A 22,375-nucleotide genomic window follows, 5' to 3' on the forward strand; every position below is an offset into this window, starting at 1 on the left:
TCTTCTACATTTGTCTTACATTAGTTACTAGTTAATTTGCAGATTTAAATATTTAATATTGAAAAAAATTAACTCATAAATGATAATGTATTTCAATGAATTTACTATGCTACAGTTTAAGTCGTTCAAATTAGTCCTATCCTTACCAGCTGCAACATTAATGATGATTACACATTAATGTATCAATTATAAATCAGTTCTATAATATATTAATATATACATTAATACTTTTATTTTTGGTACTTTTAGGATATTTTGATTGTAGAATTTATGTACTTTTATTTTCTAAGTTTTAAAGTGGAGGACTTTAATATTTCTAACAAAGTATTTATACACTGTGGTATACATTTATGTACAGTAGATGAAAAATGTGAGTAATTATTCCACTGTCACCCTGCATCTTATTGTGGCGGGCCACATTTTGAGATTCGGCCTGAGGCTGTAAATTGAGTATCACAGATGTAGGAAGAAACAAACCAAAATGATCCAGATGATCCCCAAAATTAATAAACTTTTCTTCTGTATTTAATCACATCAGTGCATCAGCAACAAGCTTTCCTGTAAACTAGAGCAATGCCTGCAGGGAATCTGTGCAGGAATCTGATTAGAATCAGCCTGTGTGCATCAGGAGAGAAAACATCCATTATAGCGGCGGCTTTCATTTAAGTAGCTCCATGTTCTCTATCTTCAGAGTGCCACTGAACCATCAAGCCCAGGGTACCAGCACTTGACTAATTATTGGGTCTAATTCACAAACTGCACAGCCATACACCTTTTGTTATGGGTAAGTCACGCCTTTGTGGCTGTCAATGCCATTCTTCCATCGCAGCACGGTTCACTTGAGCTGCACTCTGCTGGTCTCTCCAAAACCCCTTTTACTTGTATACAATATCATGTTTACTTTTTGTTTTTTTAACTGATTTGTGGTTTTGGTATTTCTGAAAATCAGAAATTGTGAGCTGTTTCCGTGCAGGTCAGCGGAGGCAGGAAGTGTAAACACACATGTAGGGTGGAGAGGAGGAGGTGTGGGAGGTTCCTCTCGCAGGGCTGAGGGCTCCCTGATAAATGCATTCTTTAGGTTATTAGGGGAGAAAAACTTCCTGAGATATATGGTGCAGTAAGTAGGTGGTCTTTGAAAAGCACTCTGGTAACTTTTCCAAATAAACACTTGTGGTTTGAGGTGTCTTTACTGTGTTTTAGGCAACAGTTTAGCCGTATTACTGTAATACGATATTTCCTTAAGTTGGCCGAAACATGAATATCAGTGTCAAACTGAATAATCCTCCTTCATCAAAGACATTTTGATTTGGCACAGCAGGAAAATCATAGCTGTGATTAATGGCATGATTCATGGCTGCATTATAGTGAGGTATATTAAACTACTAGTAAATGTTATTAGGTACACATGTGCTTCTACTATGATAATGTTCTCTTGTAATTTGCATCATACAAACTGACATCTGCCTTATACCTGCATGACCTTATACCTTATGACCCAACCTGAGCAGCTCTGGAAAGTATTCATTCAGTTAAAAATGGTTCTTATTAAGTTCACAATAATTTTATAAAGCTAAAAATAAAACCTTTTTGTTTAGAAACATCCAAAGTGATGAATGCACCTGCTCTAAATGACTCTACTCTAATACCTCGGATGAAGTCCTCAACTTGTTAGATGGCTCTCAAAATAGTCATAATCATTATTTTTCTGCCTCGTTCAGTTTATAACGTGAAAGACTTTTATTGCTTATTTTGTTATTTTATAGTAATTTAGTGTTTTCAGTGTCACACATGTTTAAAAAAACTAGGCTACTAGTTTTTGACTGATAATGCCATGAGGCACATAACCGTATTTACAAAAGTATTAGATGCAACATAACAATATAAGCCGAAATCTAGGGTTGGATGGTATAGAAAAAAAATCAAATATAATATTTGACCTCTTGATATTGCAACAATATTTTTTTCTTTGGTGACTTTTGGCGTGTTTACAAAATACTTACACAATGAGATTTTTCATAAATAATTGTAATGTGTATATAATGATTAAGTGGGTAAAGGCAAATCATAGATGCTAGATGCAACTGGTGTACATATATATATATATATATATATTTCTAGACTGTTGAGTTGTTGGCATGTTGTAACTTAATGTTACTATTTTTGTTGTTTTCTTATTATATGTGGCACCTTGTTTTTTATTATTCTGTATTTTTATATGTGTAATTATTTTTCACTATTGTATTGTTCTTTTGCTGCATACCCTGTACCTCATAGCTGCTGTAAAACGGCAAATGTGCCCACTGTGGGACAAATAAAGGATTATGTTATCTTATTTACAGCAATTGTGATGCAGCCTATATAACCAGGGTAAAAAGAGAAAACATTTGCAATATTATCAAAAATCTGGATGGACAGATATGTCAGATTGTCCATCTAAAAATGATTCAATTTCCTGGTGGGTGTTTGTCTTATTGCTCGCAATGTGTGAACTATCGATGTTCATGCTCAATGCACAGACTGAAAAATCAGACAGTCAGACTTTGTCAGTTATGCATGTTTTACTTTCTTTACAATTTCATGTATTTACAGCAGGGCATAACTCGAGGGTGAGAGTTAGTAAACTATTTCCCCGCTGTCGCTGAGGCCAGTTTTGGATTCTCCATCACTGTCTCTCCTCTGCGGCGGCGCCGCACGGTTACGCGCGTCTCCAAGCGACCTGTCCATCCCGGACACGTTTAAATCCAACATGCTCTGCAGGTGTTTGATATAGTCAATAGCCGCTCGCAGTGTCTCCACCTTACTGAGCCGTTTGTCCTCAAACTCCTGCGGCAGATGCTCCCTGAGCCGCGCGTAACCTTCGTTTACGCAGCGCACTCGGTGCCGCTCCCTCTCGTTCCTTTTCCGGATGAACGCAGGCTCGAAGGAGTAATCACACACACCGAGCGGGATGTGAAAGGGGAAATAGGATAGTTGTCTGAAAGGTAACCTCTGGCCGTGCACAGGGTCCAGGTAAGCAGCGTCCAGGTGGAAGGGCAGTCCGAGTCTGAGCGCATCCTTGTAGTGCGCGCCGCTGTTTTCCATGGAAAGGCCGTGGAGAGCCAGTGGAGGAACATATGGAATATGCTCCATTAATTCCTTGCTACTATATGACATTTTCTAAGAATGAAAAGAGACAATATGAAATTTAACAGCTGTAAACTACACATGCAATTAACTCCATGTGACCTGTATTCGATGCAACTTACCTGTCAGAGTCTCCTCACAGTCATCTTGTTTTCGGCAAGTTTCCTTTAAAATATCTTTACTGATGGGATCTAAAATCTAGATTGTGATATTTTGTAAGTGGACAGTTCTCGATTGGGACTTTGTCAGTCTGTGTGACAACTTGTTTGTTGGGGTTTTGAGGCTGAAGGCATGGTGGGTGTGATCCGGGGGCGGAGATGCAGCCTCTCTCATCAAGATAAAAAATGTTTACATAACTTTTTCTTACTTCCGCTGACATGGTGAAGCAACTCTTATCATGAATAACAAGATAAGTATGGAGATATATGATATCTATATATCTATATCTATATCTATCTATCTATCTATCTATCTATCTCTCTCTATATATATTCCTTAAGGGCTTATAATAACTACTGTATTTACTATAAACCTTTATAAAACGCATATATTAATAATGACATAATCCGTTCTGCGATGTGTGTGTGTGTGTTGCATTGTTTTACAATTCACATCATACGATTTGGTATTTAATTGACCTGAATATTTCCGAAAAGATACATGGTGAAAACTATTTGCTGAAACACAATTGCTGCATTTTTATTTACTTGAGAATAATTCAGTGATTTTAATAAATAGATTTTTCACATATAATATCTTTCTTTAATTTTTTTCTTTTTTTTTTTTAGTAGGTTTAGTAGGTTTTTAAACCATAAAAAACCCATAGCAAAACAGCACATATAACACAAAATTGATAAAAACCGACCTGAGATCAGCTAAAAACTCCTCCACTCTGACAGCGCATGCGCACCAGAGGCAGTATGCTGTCATGGCCCCGCTCAGGGAGGTATTGTGCTGGTATGTTGTTGTTTTCATCGCCTCTTTCTTTACATACCACCTTTATTTCAATAACGAAGCAACACATTCGGCCATGACAGATATATCTGTACTGTTAGCAAGCTGAAACATAGGATATTTCTCTGTTTTGACGACGTTTGTAGATGTAAGTTAGCCAGGCTAACGTTAGCAGTGTTACAACACTGGTTGATGTTTCGCTAACTAGTTGCAAACAAATGGTTTTGAATGACACGGTAACTCTTGTTCTAGCCGGATAAATCGGACTTTTTAAAGAATTGTGACTGACAAGTAAAGTTTTTTTCATACCGGATGTCTATTTTCACAGGGAGAGAAGTTTAACAGCAGCATTGAGCAGGACACGGTTACTGATGGACAGTTGTTGAATTCAGGTAAGCTAACGGAGCTCACTCTCCATACGTGTTTCGCCTGTGTGTCTATAAAAGGTTGTGCCCCAGTCACATGACAGAGCCTGAATTCACGTCTTAGAACTGCTGTCTGTGTCTATACAGCTTCCAAGCACCCAAACTAACAGCTCACTGTGTGGGTATTATTTAGCTGGTTGGCTCTTTGCTGATTCTGGGTTTAAGTCTGATGGTGTTTCTGCAGGATGAACGACATGAACCTGAGTCCTGTGGGCATGGACCAGCTCAGTGTGCCCTCTGTGAGTGCCAGCCACCTGGGTCTGCCCACCTCCCCCACACACAACCCCATTCCCACCCCAGGTACAGGAAACACACTACATCTTACACTGCATGTGATACACAATAGAGGTCATCAGATTATCAGCCTGGCAGATTATTGGGGCCTATATTTGGCATTTTGCCAATTATCTGTATCAGTGTTTTATTTTAACGATCGCAGATACATTTCATTAATTAAAAAGTGCATACAAAGTGTCAGCAGGGGAGGGACTTTTACTTTGTAAGACCGCGGGGAGCTGTTTTTATTTATTCATTTTTATTTACATTTTCACTTGACTTTATTAAAAAGTACTTACTGTATATGATGTTGAAAGTTTCTGTTTTGATTAAACATTTGCTAAAGGCATTTAAATAAAGTTTTGTGTTGGAGTTTGTTATAGTCCAAATTTTAAATATTGACATTTTTTGTTTTTCATTTGTTTTTATTGCAAATGTGTATTGGTTCCAAATATTGGTCTCATTAACTACAAATAATTGGTATCTGATTGGCCCTAAAAAACAATATTGGTCGCCCCCTAATACAGAAGACCAACTGCAATAAGACCATGCCTTAGTTAACAAGAGTCTAGCTGTGTTTGAAATCATTAATTCTTCTCTGTGTAGTGTGTATTGAATAGTGAACCATATAGGTAATAACCAAATGCAATTTTAGACACTATGCTGTAATTTTTTCCTCCAGAAATACATGACTAAATTGCACTGTGGTCTACGGGAGTAAAAAATAGGGTACATCATATGTACACTTACATTTGCTGTACATTGTGGGTATTTTTAGTGGACTATGAAGTGGATGAAATTAGCCTCTGAGAGTTGTAACACTTAAAAAATGGTGAACACACTATAAAGAGCGCTATTTCTGTGATAGGGAACAGTTTCCAACACAACTCCCAACTCTCATTTATGGTTCAGGCATGCCGGTGGCCATCCCCAGCCTGGGTCCTTCTCTGGGCTCCCTACCATCTGCCCTCTCGCTGATGCTCCCCATGGGTCCGCTGAGTGACAGAGGAGTGATGTGCGGCCTGCCGGAGAGGAACTACTCCCTGCCACCGCCTCCATACCCCCACCTGGAGAGCAGCTACTTCCGACACATATTGCCAGGTGGGCTACTGTCAGTGTGTGAGATTTATAACTCATCTGTGCTGAAATTCTCAAAGCAGTCAGTCAGATTCTTGTCATGTGGATGCTTTTTCAATTTGACTTTAATTGGAGATGTCCTTATTTGAAGGCCAGTCTTCCATTTCTTGCTCTTTATGCCTCTGTGGCTTCAATAGCCGTGGCCTGACACATGTTTTCTGGTTGTCTGTCCATACACCTGGACGTCCTCATGTGGTTACGTCAGTAACTTCAGTTACGTTCAGTATCTGAACGAGTCAGATTTGGTGGTTAAAAGTAAAGGTCAATGTGAACTCACATCTGTCTCATTCTTGTGAACACATCATCTGAAGAAGGTCTGGAGGGAGTTTCCATTAATTTGGTACAAATATCCACTTGCACTCAAATATTAACTGATATGAATTTGGTGGTCAAAGGTGAAGGTCACTGTGACCTCACATAACATGATCACAGTGGAATGCATGTTTTCATAGACATGGATGTAAACTGTCAGTGCAACTTGATGGTTTGCAGAGGTGTACAACTGCAAGGCAGTAATTCTAGTTTAGCTGAACATTATGAAAATTGTGAATCCTGCATGCCTCTTTCAAGTTCCACTTTCCCTCCTCTGTAGGTATCCTGTCTTATCTGGCAGACCGTCCACCACCTCAGTACATTCATCCCAGCAGCCTCAACATGGACGGGACGCTCTCTGTGACCAGCAACAATCCCTCAGGTCTGGACCCCTACAGTGGCCCTGGTGGCCCACTGGAGCAGGGCCTGGTGCCCATGGACTCCAGACAAGTCAGCGGCCAGGGGGATCTCCACCAGACTGGCGCTCATGAGCTGGACTCTACAGGACTGGCAATGGAGTCACGTGTCAGCAGCCCCATGTCCCCGGACCGGATGGGAGAGGAGCTGGCCACCATGGATGGGGTTGGGGTGGTGGCGGTGTCTGACACCCAGCAGCAGCTGGGAGGAGGAAGGCAGCCTCAGCCGCATGAAGGACTGACAGGGGTGGACTCTTCTGGTGGGGTGATGCCCCTGCACGGACCCCCTGTGCTTGAACTACCGGTGGTGATGGAGCCGGATCACATGGGGGGCCGAGTGGGGAACGCTGGGGGAGGAGGAGCAGGAGGACTCGGGGAGCAGCTTCACACAAATGGGGAGCTGAATTCAGGTGTTGTGAGTGTGGTGCTCACTGGCTCCATGGCCAGCCAGGGCCCGCTGGAGCCGGTGTCGCTTCATGGACACTCTGGGATGGGACTGGAGGCAGTGAATGTGTCCCCCATCACTGCAGAGGTGTCTTTGGGACCAGAAAACAACCTGGTGCTGGTTAATTCAACCCTGCAGCTGGAGGATTCTACCTCCAACAAGGAGAACATGGTCACTGCCTACACCATCTGTGAGTGTTTCTAATAGTTTCTTCAGACATTAAAATGGATTTGGGGTTCATGTTTTTGGATCTGACCAAAGTATTTGAAATCATATACTGCTAAAAATACTATTTTTCTTTTCCACCAAAATCTATTATTTACTTTAAAGTCATTGTAACTAGCAGTCATAGAATTTAAATCAAAAGAGCACAGTGTACATTAAGCAAATACCAGTGTTTTTGCTATTATTGTGTCTCAGGGTGCACACTGTGTGAGCGCTCATATACCTCAGACTGCCCAGAGCACGGCCCGGTCACCTTCATCCCCGACGCCCCGATCCAAAGCCGGGCTCGCCTCTCCCTGCCGCGTCCACTGTGCCTGCGCATCTCAGTGGCTGACGAACCGCTCGGTAAGAGAATAAACCACCTTGTTAAAAGGTTTTCTGTTTTAGGGGGCACATTTTTCTCCACCCCTCCCTAGACCCATTTTTGTCTTTTGTGGGAGGGATGGGTCTTCTGAAAGAGACAGCAGGTCATCAGTATATACCTTATAAAATGAAAAACCTGAATTGAGATATAACTCAGCACTTTGTGTTTTTCTAGTCATAAATATGTTTTTTAAAAAATGGGGTTTTGGTCAGATACCTATTAAAACACCAAACAAAAGTTTAAGGTGCACAGGGGCTTAAAAGAACATTATGATGGAAGTATATGATAGCCATTCCTATGCTAAGTTATGTCTCCTAAAACAGGCAATTTTGGGGTTGATGCCATTTGTGACACAAATTTGGTGCAAAAAAATGCTGCTTGAAAACTGATTGAAAAAAAACACACATAAAACATTTGGTACACCATAATAATTGGATTACTGACAAAATGTTACACCCTCTTTAGGGGTTTTTGCAAGGGATGTCATTCCTCCAAGGACCTGCTTTGGACCAATGGTGGGCCAGCACTGTAGCAACGTGGATCTCTCCGATTGGCCTGAAAAGGACACACCACAAATATGGAAGGTCAGTGTGGTGGCTGCGGTTGGACTGTGGGTTGTCACAGTCACTGCAAAATCATTCCAAACAGATGAACCCATTTCTCTGTTTCAGATGTACCACAACAATGTGCTGGAATTCTACATCGTGACGACAGATGAGAACGAGTGCAACTGGATGATGTTTGTACGCAAAGCGAGGTATGACACAGAGCTGGAGGAAGATCAAGACAATTCAGCTGTTTTCTTGAAATTGTTACTGCATGTGATCTTAATTATCTAATATGCCATGAGCCCATATGTTAAACATTTCTTTTGTTATGTGTGCATATGTGTGTGTTTAGGACCCGTGAGGAGCAGAACCTGGTGGCTTACCCCGCCAACGGTAAACTGTTCTTTTGTACGACCACAGAGATCCACCCGGATCAGGAGCTGCTCTTCTACTACAGCAGAGACTACTGCAGGCTGATGGGTGAGGCAGATGATTCCAAATGTTTTTAAAAAGCTGCACCGATGTTTCTGTTAATTGACCATATTATCATCTGTTGCGTCTCCACAGGTATTCCCCAGGTGCCCGAGGGCCAGATCTGCCAATGTGGCAAAGAGTGCTCCTCCTTCTCTGAGCTCAAGTCTCATCTTAGCAGCCATAACAGTAACCACAGCCATAACCCACCTCCACACAGCCACAGTCCTCCGCAGCAGGACCACACTCAGCAACAGCAGCAACCACAGCAACAGCAGCAGCAAGAGCCACAACCACAGCAACACACTCACCAGGAAGAGAAGCTGACCAACGGGACCTCGAGCTCCTCCTCCTCCCCATGGCCCTGCCACGCCCACGCTGCAGGACAGACTAACAGTGATAACAGCAGCAGCAGGGGCGACAGTAATAGAAACTCTAATAACGTAACCTCCAGGGCTAAAGGTCAGGGTCATGCTCGGGAGAAGAAGTTCAAATGCAGCATGTGTTCGCGGGCGTTTATCACATCCACTAAGCTCAATGTGCACTTCATGGGGCACGTAGGGATGAAACCGCACAAGTGTGAATACTGCAGTAAGGCCTTCAGCGATCCCAGCAACCTCAGGATGCACCTCAAGATTCACACAGGTGAGTATGGCGATAACTGAAGTGTAAAGGGTTATGATTTTTGGCTGTCAATCTTTTAATCTGATGCTTGCCAAGAACGGAAATAAGTGTACTTCATGATGTGTGTGCTTTAAAACATTTTCCACTTCTATTGCACTTTTTTTTCCATACCAACAGGTCAGAAGAACTACAGATGCTCTGTGTGCGAGAAATCATTTACCCAGAAATCCCACGTGGCGTCACATATGCTCATCCACACCGGTGCAGAGAAGCTCAAGTGTGACCTCTGTGACCGGGCGTTCATCAGGAAACACGACCTGAAACAACACATGTTCTCTCACACGCAGTATGTCACTGTTACAATTGCACTCTAGATCAAAATGTAGAGTTGAATGGTTATTTTATGAGTTGGCAGCAAGGGTTCGGCAGAAATGTAGTCAAAGAGACGATAAAGCGGGGCGTGATTTAGGGTGTGGCTACCAGGTGATTTGGCAAGTTGCTGCAATGGCAGTGTCTTCTGCTTCACAGTCAGATCCACCCCTCGCTCCTCCACAGCTCCACTGTTTGGTCCAAACATAGTCACTTTTGGCGCCAAAAACCCAACATAGTTACAGCCATAACAGCACACTTGGTTTGAAAACATTAGTTCACAAACCAGTTGTTGGCGTCACAGTGACAACATCCATTTCTTTCATATATAGTCAGTGGTTGGCATACTCAAGTATTGTGGTCTGTTTCACAGCGAGTCATTTAAGTTCTCTCTCTCTTTTGCAAAAATATATATCTTGAGATTACCCAATGCAAAAAAAGTTATATTATCTGCGTATTGTCTTTCCACTCTTTCCCTTCCCCACCACAGTGAGCGGCGGATACAGTGTCCAAAGTGCAACAAACATTTCCTCAAGACCAACCACCTGAAGAAGCACATGAACTCTCACGAGGGTCGGAGAGACTTTGTCTGTGAGAAATGCCACAAAGCTTTCCTCACCAAATACCACCTCACCCGCCACCTCAAAATATGCAAAGGGCCCAAGACGGAAAGGGCGTCGCGTAAGGAGCAGGATGCGGACGAGGAAGAAGACGAGGAGGAGGAAGAGGAGGACGATGACAGAGGAAGAGGAGAGAGATTGGGTGACTCAGCCAGTAATGAAGACTGTGGCTTAGATGTCGGAGGATATAACTCTGAAAAGTCCCTGTCACCCCCTCATTGACGACACTGTGCCTCTTGAGATGTATTGTTTATTTATTTACTGTAATACTGATGTTTACCTCTAGTTTTTGCCAAATATCAGTTACTTTGTCATAGATTAATTTGCAACATCATACATAATCAATACTTATTAACTGCCACATTTTACATGATACAACTTTACCAATGCGTTATGTTAAGTCTCACTCGAGCATACCAGTGCTGCTAAAATAATCTTTGTCATATTATAAGCCAACTGATGAAGATCTGACTGTATTTCTACAAAGCTTCTTTTCGTCTAACTCAGGCCTGTCTAATCTTGGTTGATGGGATTCATATAAGCTATCTTTCACTCATAATTATTCCCTATTCTGTTTCTTTTTTTGACTGACTCAATAACATGGAATGAATGGCTCATTTGTAGTCGCACAATAATGTCAATTAAAACTTCTGATGCCATATTCTTGCCTTTTAGTCCTGATAATGTGTTATTGCTATGTGACCTGTGCTTTTACTTTTTATTTATTAAAAGCAGGTTTTGTATTTGTATGTATATCTTTTTTTTAATTTAATATTTCTGTGTGAATGGATGTGAGCCTCTTGAAAACAGAAATCTGGGCATTAATGTGATATTTCTTATTGCGTGAGTGGTGACCAAAAGTTAAAATGTTAGAGCTCCATCCTATCTGTTGTATTATGTTTTAATAAATGACATTTACAGCTGTTTTTAATTTTGTAAAATCATATACATGATAGCATAAATTACACCTTCACTGACTACATTATTTTGTTGTATCAGTAACGGGTGGGGGAAAAGTCAAAACAGCGTATCACTATTTTTTTGTAGCAATATTGTTCTTTTACACTGATGCAAAAAATCAAATATTTCTATTACACAAATTATTAATATTACAGATACAAATTACATTTTTGGTAACATACCTACAATTGCTTTTTTCAGTTCACTAGATACATCTTGCTGCAAAAGAAATTGCACAATATATTTTATCGCAATACTCAGCGTAACGGGACACATTTAACATAGCAATAATACTATATTGTGGCTTAAGAATCATGATAATATTGTATTGTGGGGTGTCTGCTCATTCCTGCCCTGAGTTAATATTTTTTTAATTTTTTTAATGATCATGAACTGCTTGTCATTTTCTTACCTTCCTGCTGTTCATTCATTGTGATCACTCAAACCGTGCGGGTAAAATAGAGAGATCCCCCCCCACCTGGCCATGTAAATATCTCACTGTTTCTTTATTTTATTTTATTTTATATTTATTTCTCTAAATTCTTCATTGAATAAATAAAGATACATTACCATGTGGTAAACACAGAACTGCCCATACCAGAGGTTCATATCTATACAAAATAAAATATAAATTCAGGATAATGTATTATAGCTTTATATGGGTTAGGTTTGTACTTTTTTTTTTTTTTTTACAACCTGCACTATTAAGGGAAAATAGCCAAATTCAGGCGTAAATATTGCAAAGATTTCATACTTTTCATGCACAAATGGTCAATTTCATAATTTTGTATATTTTTTATTAGAAACAGACAAGAAACTATTGTCTCTAACTTGATTTTTCTTCTGTAGTAATTTATCTTTATACTTTTTATGTTATGTGTATGTTTTGGTTGTTGTTGTTTTTTTTTCTTTAGTGACCGGAAGTACGTACTGTAGCTTCCGCTTGAAATACAAAAATATGCAGCGCCGCGTTTGTCATTCACTTCAGCGTGGTATGAATTAACTATAAAGTTATTTTCTACTCGTTGTATTTGTGTTTTGCTTGCATTTTTGCGGTATAAAATTCTGTATTACTGGTTATTTATTGTACACCGAAACTAAACTTTGCCCGCCGAATTTTTTACTGTTCATATGTAAGCTAGCTAACTTTAGCTAACCGTTTAGCTAGCAGGTCGGCTAACTATAACCTACCGTAAGTCAAGTAGCTACAGTTGTCATGCCAAATAATGTCATTTAATGTTTGGCTAAAGGATAATTGTTTGTTCTGTAACTTAACGCAGCGTCTTTGCTGTAAAATAATGTCGTAGTCTTGGATGTAGCACAGTGCCTGCTCGTGTTGTGTCAGTGTTATCCTCTGCTCCTCACTCAGCCTGAACACAACAGATGCATCATGTTGACCCCAGCGAAGGACGGGATGCCCAGTATGATAGACAGGGCTCTGAGGATGAGGAGGGAGGAACAGGCTCGGCAGGTGGTCCTGGCCTGGGCTGTGCTCAACGTGTCTCTAGCTGGCATGATTTACACTGAAATGTAAGTCTTTTCCAAGTTCAGTAATGTGCTCTTTTGCAATCAGATGTAATTGAGCGCTGATTCACTGTCCCACCATCTCCAGTCTCTCCTCTTCCAGTGTGCAGTGTAATGATATGTGTCTCTTGTTATTTGTTAGGTCTGGGAAATTGCTGAGTCGATACTACAACATCACCTACTGGCCTATCTGGTACATCGGTGAGGTCCATTACTTTATTATTTGTTAAAGGATGGCTGCTTGAGCTGTAAAGTCATAAGGTTTCTTCAATTAGAGGTCTAGTGTGTATGATTTAATGGCATCTATTAGCAGAAATGGTATATATTTACCATAACTATGTATTAGGGATCGACCGATATTAGTTTTTCAGGGCCGATACAGATAGCGATGATACGTAGTTAATGAGACCGATAACTGATACTTGGAAGCAATATGCATTTACAATAAAAATTACAATCTATCTGTTAATATTTAGATTTTGGATTATAACAAGCTTCAACACAAAACTTTGTTTAAAAGGCTTTTGGCAAATTTTAAATCAAAACGGAAACTTTCAACATAAACTTCAAAGCAACTTTTTTTTAAAGTCAAATGATAATTTAAATAAAAAAATATTAAATAATTTTAAAAAAAGAAAACGCTCCCTGAGGTTTTACAAAGTAAAAGTTTCTCCCATACTGACATGTCGTTTCTATCATAGTCCTGACAGGAAAAACCAAACACTGGCTCCACATAAGGCCAGTCGTGTTTTTGTTCTGCTTCGTAGTTATCCTACATATTTGGGACACAGGAGATGTTTTAGTTCTGCAATTAAATCCTATCACACTGGACCTTTCAATGATATTATATTTTAAAATGAAATAAATTTTGAAACAGACAGACACCAAGTTTTTATAAGTGTGTGCTTCTCCTCTGTCCTTATTTACAGAACTGGTGCTAGCCTCTCTGTTTAGCCTCAATGCTCTTTTTGACTTCTGGAAATATTTTAAATACACAATGGCTCCCTCCACCATTTCTGTAACCCCTGAACAGCATCACCTCCTGGGTCTGAGAAACACAGGTGAGGCTCTTTTTTCTCCTGAAGAATTTTTAATAAATACATTTCGTTCTCTAGTTTTGTGTAAGGGACATAAGCATTTTGGTTGTTGTCTGTCTCTGAAGGTATTCAGGCTTCTCCACCCCAAAAGCCAGAAAAGAAGGAGACCCCAGCTCCAGCCCAGTCGTCTCCGCTGCAGGGCCAAAGTGTGCTGAGCTTCAGCCCCTCACGGCCAGCGACCACCAGCCCCAAGTTCTCCCCCAGCTGTGTGCCCGGGTACAGCCCTCCTCTCAGCAACCCATCCACTCCAAGCAGTGCGGGCGGACCCTTTTCTCCCTCAGTGGCCTTTGGAAAGGTATGTCCATCACATCACTAACTGGCCTAACCTGGAGATTTGTTTTTGGTTAGCGTTATGAAGTAATCCTCTCAAAAGTGATTCTTCATGTTGAGAGCATTATGTTCTTCCTGTCACAGGTTTTGAATTACAGTCCCTCCCCCGGCTCCTCCCCCTACCCCAGCAGCATCGGACCTGCCGAAGGCTCCAGCCTGAGAGCTCGATACCGCACGTCCCCCTCAGTGTTTAACTCCCCTGGAAGCAAGGAGGACTACATGGAGGATTTGAAAAGCTTAGAGAGGTTCCTCCGCACAGAGGAGGAGAGGAGTCACCGCAGCCAGCTCGGTACAATAAACACGTTTTGTAGGAAGCTAATTGTTAGTATAAACAGAGGAGGACACCAACCTTATTCAGCTAGTGTCATTCTCATTTCTGTGTTTGGCAAAGCAAGATCTTGATTTATCAAGCTTTTGCCAAATAATTGTTTAGATGATTTGGAAGTTATTTTTGTATTCTGAGTCAATGTGGAAAAACATTTAGATGTATGTGATCATAGAAAGATACCATAATGAACTGATGCTCACTATAGGGAGTCCAGAGTCTGTGTCTCCGAGCCACAGCCCAACATTTTGGAACTACAACCGCTCAGTGGGAGACTACGCACAAAGCCTGAGGAAGTTCCTGTATCAACCGGCTTGCCGCTCTCAGGCCCCGTCTGCACACAAGGATGAGACGGACCTGGGCTCCAAACAGGCTGCAGAGGAGGTCGGTAAAGTAGCCTTTTTGTTGGGTCATGTTAAAGAAGAAATGACATTGTGTTTTACAGTCAGATATATTTGGGATGCATGATTGGTGTGTCACCTGCAGTAAAAGTCTTTAAAATAAAACATTGTAATCAGCCTGAAATAATGAAGTAATTATGTAAGCTCCAGTAGTCAAAATAGGTCAAATTTTCAGCTGCTGCGGCTATTGTCAGGATTTTCAGGGAGAGCATCATCCAAGCCTTTTAACGTAGGAAGAATTTTACGGTTTTGTTTGTAAATGTAACATAAAAATAAATGGCAACCGAAGTTGAAGTAGTTTTCTTATTTTTTCCAATGAATATGTACATTTTGAAATAAATGAAAAATTAAAAAATTATATTTCTGCATTTGCCAGTGGGACATTGTAACAAAAGCAGACATAATAATATGTTTAATCCACTAAAGCCGAGACTTGATGTTCTCTGCAGTTAGGTGGGAAAAATTTTCATGCATCAGCATTTGGCCAGAGTTAGGAAAATATCCGCATTTTGTATATCAGCAAACATATGATATTTTGTGTCCCTATGACACTGGAGTCTGTAGATGTCTGAGAAGAATGTATTATTGCCATGAAATTATATCCGTTTCCCTTCCCTGTCATGTAGGTGTGGGCCAGAATCACAACCAGTCGCCCTGTGGTTGACCGCATAGACAGCTGGACAGCCAAACTAAGAAATGTGAGTGTTCAAATGTATTCAAAGAGCAACACAATGAAGAAACTTTAGTGATGAAAGTTTGAAATGACTCTTTTGTGTGATTTGTTGTCTCAAACCTTCCACCTAAATTTAAATGAAGTAAGAAAATACATCAGAAAACAAATGTGTTTGTGTTGATTTCAGTGGATCAGTGACACCATCTTGGTCCCCCTGGTCAAAGAAACAGACTCAGTGAACAGCCAGCTGAGGAGGATGGGCTGCCCCGAGCTCCAGATAGGAGGTGCTTTGTCCTCACACTGTTCAATGAAAAGTGCCAGTCAGACAGGACCGAAGAATATAAACTTTTAGTCTAAGAAATATTAGATTTTTATAAATAATAGTATATTCATGCATTGAAAAGGTGTAAAATTCATATAAATGTAAGCGTAAATGTAGAAAAGATGCTTATTACACAACCATAGTGAGAACCATAGGCAAGAGGAGGAAAATGTTTTTCTTTTACAGCAACAGATTTGATTTTTCTTTATTTTCCTCAAAAAATCAAATGAATTTGTCAGAGACAAATGCAGTGCCTAGCAAAAACAAAAAAAAATGTCGTTTTGGGAAAGCGTATGACACATTTTTAATTCTAAGGGGGAAAAAGGCTGTTCTGGAAAAATATGTAAATTACAGCAGTCGTTATTGTGATTTCAATGCATTTTTTTCTTGTGATTTTGAAGTCTCAAAAAGTTTCCCCTCTCTCTCCTCCACCAGAGGCCAGCATCAGCAGCCTGAAACAGGCAGCAGTGATGAAAGCCTCGTCCATCCCAACTATGAACTCTATCGTTCAGTATCTGGACATCACTCCCAACCAGGAGTATCTAGTGGACCGCGTGAAGGGTAGGTTCAACATCACAGTTCATCTTTTGTTTACTTGTCTTAAAGTGCTTTCATTCATTTGCTTGTTCTTAGATTTTGTTTTTTCTTTTTTGAGCTGCATTGAGCTAATTCCGATCTTGCAACTGCACTTTGTGTTTTCTGTTAGGGCGATATAAAAAAGTATATTTTATACATTATATTTTAGTCATTTGTATTTTTTCTTTAAATGCACCTAATGTGATGCTATTACGTTTCATTGAGGTATAAGTGATTGTGGACTACATGTGCTTTTTGGTATTCTGTCCTGTCAGAGCTGGCGCACAGCGGCTGCATGAGCTCTTTTCGCTGGAATGGCGGTGGCGATCTGAAGAACAGAAAGTGGGACACAGATCTCCCCACTGACTGTGCTGTAAGTCTACACACTGATACATGCATACTAAACTAGTGGTGCAGCAATTTGTGAAATATGCACATCACATGTTTGATGATGCCTTGTTTTTGTCTGACTTACACTTCAAACCCCAAAGATTACAAAAGTTGTCTTAAGTCAGTCTTTCTCTCATACTGACATTCAAACAAAATCAAATGTGTTAAATATTATACGTTTTTAGTTTTGGCTCATGCAAATACTGAAGTTCAACTACATGTGTTTTGTCTACAACCAATAGCTGTTACGAGGTCAGGCGACAAAATCTAAAATGTTAAGTTTGTACACATACAGCTTATTGTTATAAATTATTTTGAAGGCGAATTGACAAGAATACTGTCTACATATGACACCTTTTATCTTGTGTTTCTAGAGTTATGTGTTTTTGCTGACTCGAGGAATTGTTCATGTTTTATATTTTTACATGGAGTTTGGTGTAATATTTTCTACCAGGATCAGGATGGGAAATAATCTCAAGTCTTTCAAATAGTGACCCTGCAGATAACTTGTCTTTGCAAAGATCTTTAAAAACTCAAATTGTCTAGAGATGTGAGATATGAGCGAGTTTAAGTGGAAACAGTGGAGTGGATTGTCAAATTTTCAGCAAAAATGCCAAAATTATCAGTTGAGAATATTAACCATTCCATTCATTGTGCTCATTGATATGTATTTCGGTCTCATCACCTTTGTGTTGAATGCAAAGAAATCTGTTTGTTCTGTCGTTTTTTTTTAATCTTATTCAAATTGATTTAATTTGATTGATTTAATTTAAAATGTCAAATATAATGTAGTTCTTTGAATGAGGCTAGTGATGCAATGATGAGTTAAATTGTAAAATTTCATAGTTGCAACAATGTTATATTCTTGTCATGAGAAAGTTTCTTATTTTTCTTGTCCCCGAAAGTCTAGGGCTAATCCTCACACAAATATTAGGAAGAGAACAGGCTCCTCTGGTTGGGACGAGATAGCATGGTTACTTGCTTCACTTTTCAAAAACATGCTAAAATGTCATTTTACAGACTGCTTGGCTGCATGTATGTGAACTTTGCCACGGCTTTCTTGGAGTCTTCTGACCCCAGGATCTGTTGTGCAAACACTCTGGGTTGCTCATGTCAGGTGGGACAGTGAGATCAGCGGCTGAATGACTCTGATTCGTACTGTGTCTGTCCTTTTAGATCCTCATGCATATGTTCTGCACATACTTGGACTCCAGACTGCCCCCTCACCCAAAGTACCCCGATGGAAAGACTTTCACTTCACAGCACTTCAGTCACACTCCGGACAAGCCTGGTAACTGCGAGCATGCGCATGCACGCACACACACACACACACGCACGCACGCACGCACACACACACACACACACACACACACACACACACACACACACACACACACACAATGGCTAAACAGGAGGGAATAAAAGGCATGTAATTTCCTTCTTCTCATTCTTGGAACACAGCATCTTCTTTTTGTCTTTATATGTCACCAGCTTCATGTTTTTAGTTCTCGTGTCCCTTTTTTGTGTTCTCTCTCACAGATGTTACCAAGGAGAGCCTCCTCTGCATCCACCAAAGCAGCACCACTCCCCCTCACTACCAGCTCATCTACCAGGGACATATCTACAGTCTACCCAAGGTGACAGCAACAACAACCAGTGTTCTCACTCGTTTTCTCAAAAATAAGTTCTCTATTTTGTAGGCTCCTACAAAACAGCTTGTGCTCTTGTTCTGCCTTCACAGTCTCAAAGATGAATCCAAAAAGTGGCAATGCATCATGTTGAGGATGAGGGTGATAATAGGAAGGAACTTAAAAGCCTTAGCCATAGCTGTATCAGCAACTAATGTTGGTAGTTCTGTGAAGAGAGAGGTCAGGAGTCAGGAGTAATGAGGCTGCGATGTGGAGGGTTTCACTGAGGAACAGTTCCTAAAAAATTAAGGATGTCCAGGGCTGAATTCCAATATCTCTGTCAACACCTCATGATCACGCTGTCATGGCAGGACTCAAAATCTAGACGAGCTGTTCCCGTCAGAGGGCATCTGGCAGTTGGGCTCTATAGGCTTTGGGCAGCCCACCGCATCAGTGGTACGGCTACAGCAGCGTTCTGTAGTATCAGGGGACCGCTTTGACACTGTATGGCGAGTGATCTGCACCTGGGCACTGAAATATGACTTGGAAAACCATGGCTGTATGGGCAAAACACGCATGAATTCCCATTTAATCTAGGACCACATATAAAAGTAGTCCAGACAGAGTTCCAGGGTCATGGAAAATGGGGAAAAGTCACAGATTTTCACAATCACATTTTTCAGGTCTGGAAAGTTCATGGAATTAGTAAAAATCATAGCATGTTTAAGTCATTGAATTCTGTTGTGCGGAATGATATTGTTACAGTAATCATCTGTAGATAACCTTCCACATGGCAAATTTATATTCTGGAGCTGAAGACAGCTCTAATAGGCGTCGATGGGTGACAACGTTTTCTTAACAATTACATGTTTTATCATTTTCCACCTGTGATCGTTTCTTCCTTCTTGTATGCCAGTTATCTGAAATTTTAATTGTATGGACTTTGAATCTGATATGTTTCAAAAATGCTGCGTAAGAGGGGCAAAAAAAACCCAAAACATTATTATAGGTCTTTGAAACATCATAAAAAAGTTTAGAAAGTTTGTGTGAGAGCCTTATCTAGATCTTAGTGGAAAAAATCATTTCTGTGTCCACACTGCTCTGAAAAAAATCAGATGTGTGTCACGTAAGAGCAAAAAATATCAGATTTCGGCCACATTTGCTTGTAATGTGAAACATAGACATAAAGAATCTTACCTCACCACTAGATCTGGTCTTCTGATAAAGCCCAGTGCTTCAACAGAACAGACATCTCCTTCAGACAGTTGAGGATGTTTTAGTCTGCTGTTTCCGCTTTGATTGCAATAACATGAACCCACCATTATTTCTATTATAGGGCAGGAACAACCTGTTCCACACAGTCCTCATGTTCCTTTACGTTATTAAGACGAAGGAGTCGGGGATGCTGGGGTGAGTACTTCCCTTTCTGCTACTAAAATCCTGTAAAAGGCTGGCTAGCTCATATCATAGATGCCATTTCAGTCTATAATGAAATATTGATTCATTTTCAACAGAAAGGTCATGCACGAGAGCGCAGATTGTGTTTTGATTTAAAATGATCGGTTTGACCTTGCCTGTAGGTTAATTAAATTGCTTTATTATACTTTCTTCAGGAGAGTAAATCTCGGCCTCTCAGGAGTAAACATCTTGTGGATATTCGAAAACTGATGTGTCATCATTTACAAGAAGCAAAAAGCTACAAGTGGATTTTTTTCCCCCTACAATGCTGTGTGGTTACACTGACTGGAATACCGCCTCAACATAAAGCCTGCTCTGGAAAAGCAGCACTTAACTTTGACGGACATTTTCTCAATTTTTAGTGCACAAACTGATCACATTCTCATTTTATGGACACATTTCTGTCGCACCACAGTGTGTTTACGATATACTGCAGAGCTGTATTTTTAACATTGTTTGGGTTTCTGATTTTGTATTTTGAGAATGTACCAGCATGGCAGCCTTGTAAATAATATACCTCAGATTTATCTGGTAAATTGTAAAGGGCTCAGACCCATTTAGCATGAATGTAAATACAGTATGTGTGATATTGACTTTTGTTTATTTCGCTTTAATAACACGTTGCAACTGGTATGCTGTTTTTTTTTTTTCTGTAGTTGAGTGATTGTTGTAGTAGGGATGCTCCTGACATGCTTGAAGTCACCTACAAAATATGGACTTGTGAAAACCTACTCTGTAGTAGGGAAGCTTCTCATACTACCAGGCTGCAATGCAACACATAACCATGCAGAGCATCAATTCTTTTGATATGCGATAGAGAACAAATGAAAAGCCTTTGATTCACCAAAGTATTTTTTCTGAATATAACATCTTTTACAAAGCCAATTGTTAATTTTGAAACCGTCTACATGTTTGCTTTATTTCAATTTTACATTTGTCACACAAGCCTTGAAAATAAAATTGAGATAATAAAAAAGAATCAGACAAAGCACATTTATTTCCCTCCCACTTAACGATGTCTTCCACTATCATGGACGTCCACATGGTGGCAATGTAGTTCATTTTTAAAGATTTGACCTCATGCCTGGGCTCATTTTCTCTTGTGGCATACTGCATATCCACCGCACAGAGCACTGTAATGTGATGCAGTATGTTCTGCAGTAACCAGTAAATGACTTGAGGCTGGAGAACAATGCTGACTTACAATTGTACGCATTTTTAAAATAATTATGTGTCAACATTTTTTGAGGACAAACTTGTCTGGCTGGGGAATTCCTTCACACGGTACAAGGTATTAAGTGTATCTTGGTGTAATTGATTCCCAGGTGTGGCAGTGATAATTTAAAAAAATTACTGCCTTATTTATTTTTTTTAATGTAGAAATTTTATAGATGGTTGCCCTGCGAGCAAACGGCATTATCTGGCACAAATTGCGTTTGTTTTGTAGTTTATGGTCGTCCTCTTTTATTACAAACGCCATTTCCCATGATGCATTTGACATGGTACCTTTTCCTGCTGGGAAACGCAGACTTTTTGTCAATTAGGACTGATTTTCAGCTAAATGAAATGCGTATGTCCACTACATGTTGTTTTGTAAAATAAGACGTGATCCTATTATTGGTATTGCAAACGGCCTGTAAGTGACGCTGTCGAGATACTTCGACGAACTACAAAGACCACAATGCATCTGGCCGTAGTCGCTCCTCCGCTCATATCCGCTTGACTCGCTATTTGTGTTGTAAAAAGGACTTTGTGAAACTGCAGCGATGTCAGTCCAGGTTGTGGCAACGAAAATGGCAGAGGTCGAACTCAAAGACGTCCCCACCGGTAAAGACTTACCGGCCGGTTCCCCGATGACACCGACCTCGGAGGGCAAGAGCCTCGCCAGAAACGACCCGCACGAGGCCGGTTCCTCTGCCGCTACGACCCCTCCAGCGGAGCCCTCCGCGAAAGCCGGGGAAGGCAGCCTGGGTATGCTCACCCCGAACCCCGCGAAGATGCCGCAGGCGTCGGCTATGAAGCGGACGGACCCCCAGCAGAACGGCGGAGAGGCTTTTGTCAACCGTGACGGTACCGTTGCCGAAGCTCCGCGGATGAAAAAGGCGAGTGAGACAAGATTTTTTTCCTCCATAGCTAACGTTACGATGTTACTGGACCACCACTAAGCAGCTCGCCGCAATGAGAGCTCGCTGGGAAAGCTGGCATTGTGTGACGATGCTAACAGGCTAGCTTATCCCAGAGCTGATTCAGCTGTGTCAGTTAACGCTTTTAATAACAGTTTTCCGTGATAATAACACCGCAGAGGGTGTAATAAGGGTTAAACACTGTTTTTAAAATAGGTGTACTAATTTCATTTAGGCTGACATGGCTAAATCTGTAGGA

The 22,375-nt window shown here is 40.6% G+C and overlaps 4 protein-coding genes across 4 annotated transcripts in view; 3 read left to right on the plus strand and 1 right to left on the minus strand.

The window, feature by feature from the left end:
• Positions 1–2,568: 2,568 nt before the first annotated feature.
• LOC121961119 (achaete-scute homolog 4) lies at positions 2,569–3,379 on the minus strand. The gene is made up of 2 exons (XM_042510987.1): positions 3,246–3,379; positions 2,569–3,156 (listed from the first exon to the last, which is right to left on the minus strand). The coding sequence occupies exon 2, from the start codon at positions 3,151–3,153 to the stop codon at positions 2,614–2,616; it is 540 nt and encodes a 179-aa protein (XP_042366921.1). The 5' UTR covers positions 3,154–3,156; positions 3,246–3,379; the 3' UTR covers positions 2,569–2,613.
• Positions 3,380–4,007: 628 nt separating this feature from the next.
• On the plus strand, positions 4,008–11,052 carry prdm4 (PR domain containing 4). The gene is made up of 12 exons (XM_042511731.1): positions 4,008–4,080; positions 4,406–4,469; positions 4,687–4,802; positions 5,691–5,879; positions 6,508–7,278; positions 7,509–7,658; positions 8,143–8,261; positions 8,349–8,434; positions 8,578–8,705; positions 8,793–9,341; positions 9,498–9,666; positions 10,180–11,052. The coding sequence occupies exons 3-12, from the start codon at positions 4,688–4,690 to the stop codon at positions 10,529–10,531; spliced, it is 2,628 nt and encodes an 875-aa protein (XP_042367665.1). The 5' UTR covers positions 4,008–4,080; positions 4,406–4,469; position 4,687; the 3' UTR covers positions 10,532–11,052.
• Positions 11,053–12,206: 1,154 nt separating this feature from the next.
• Positions 12,207–20,768, plus strand: tmem209 (transmembrane protein 209). The gene is made up of 15 exons (XM_042511291.1): positions 12,207–12,261; positions 12,639–12,799; positions 12,936–12,994; positions 13,723–13,854; positions 13,956–14,185; positions 14,305–14,509; positions 14,754–14,929; positions 15,573–15,644; positions 15,807–15,903; positions 16,377–16,502; positions 16,793–16,890; positions 18,084–18,198; positions 18,447–18,544; positions 19,872–19,945; positions 20,149–20,768. Exons 2-15 carry the CDS (start codon positions 12,660–12,662, stop codon positions 20,201–20,203), a joined length of 1,677 nt encoding a protein of 558 aa, XP_042367225.1. The 5' UTR covers positions 12,207–12,261; positions 12,639–12,659; the 3' UTR covers positions 20,204–20,768.
• Positions 20,769–21,695: 927 nt separating this feature from the next.
• Positions 21,696–22,375, plus strand: part of ahcyl2b (adenosylhomocysteinase like 2b) — a 56,686-nt gene continuing 56,006 nt past the window's right edge. The window contains exon 1 of the mRNA XM_042511383.1: positions 21,696–22,095. Within this exon, the coding sequence (XP_042367317.1) occupies positions 21,760–22,095 (336 nt within the window). The 5' untranslated portion in view covers positions 21,696–21,759. The remainder of the gene's footprint in view (positions 22,096–22,375) is intronic.

The sequence above is a fragment of the Plectropomus leopardus genome, chromosome 22 (genome assembly GCF_008729295.1).
Source record: "Plectropomus leopardus isolate mb chromosome 22, YSFRI_Pleo_2.0, whole genome shotgun sequence".
Lineage (NCBI taxonomy): Eukaryota > Metazoa > Chordata > Actinopteri > Perciformes > Serranidae > Plectropomus > Plectropomus leopardus.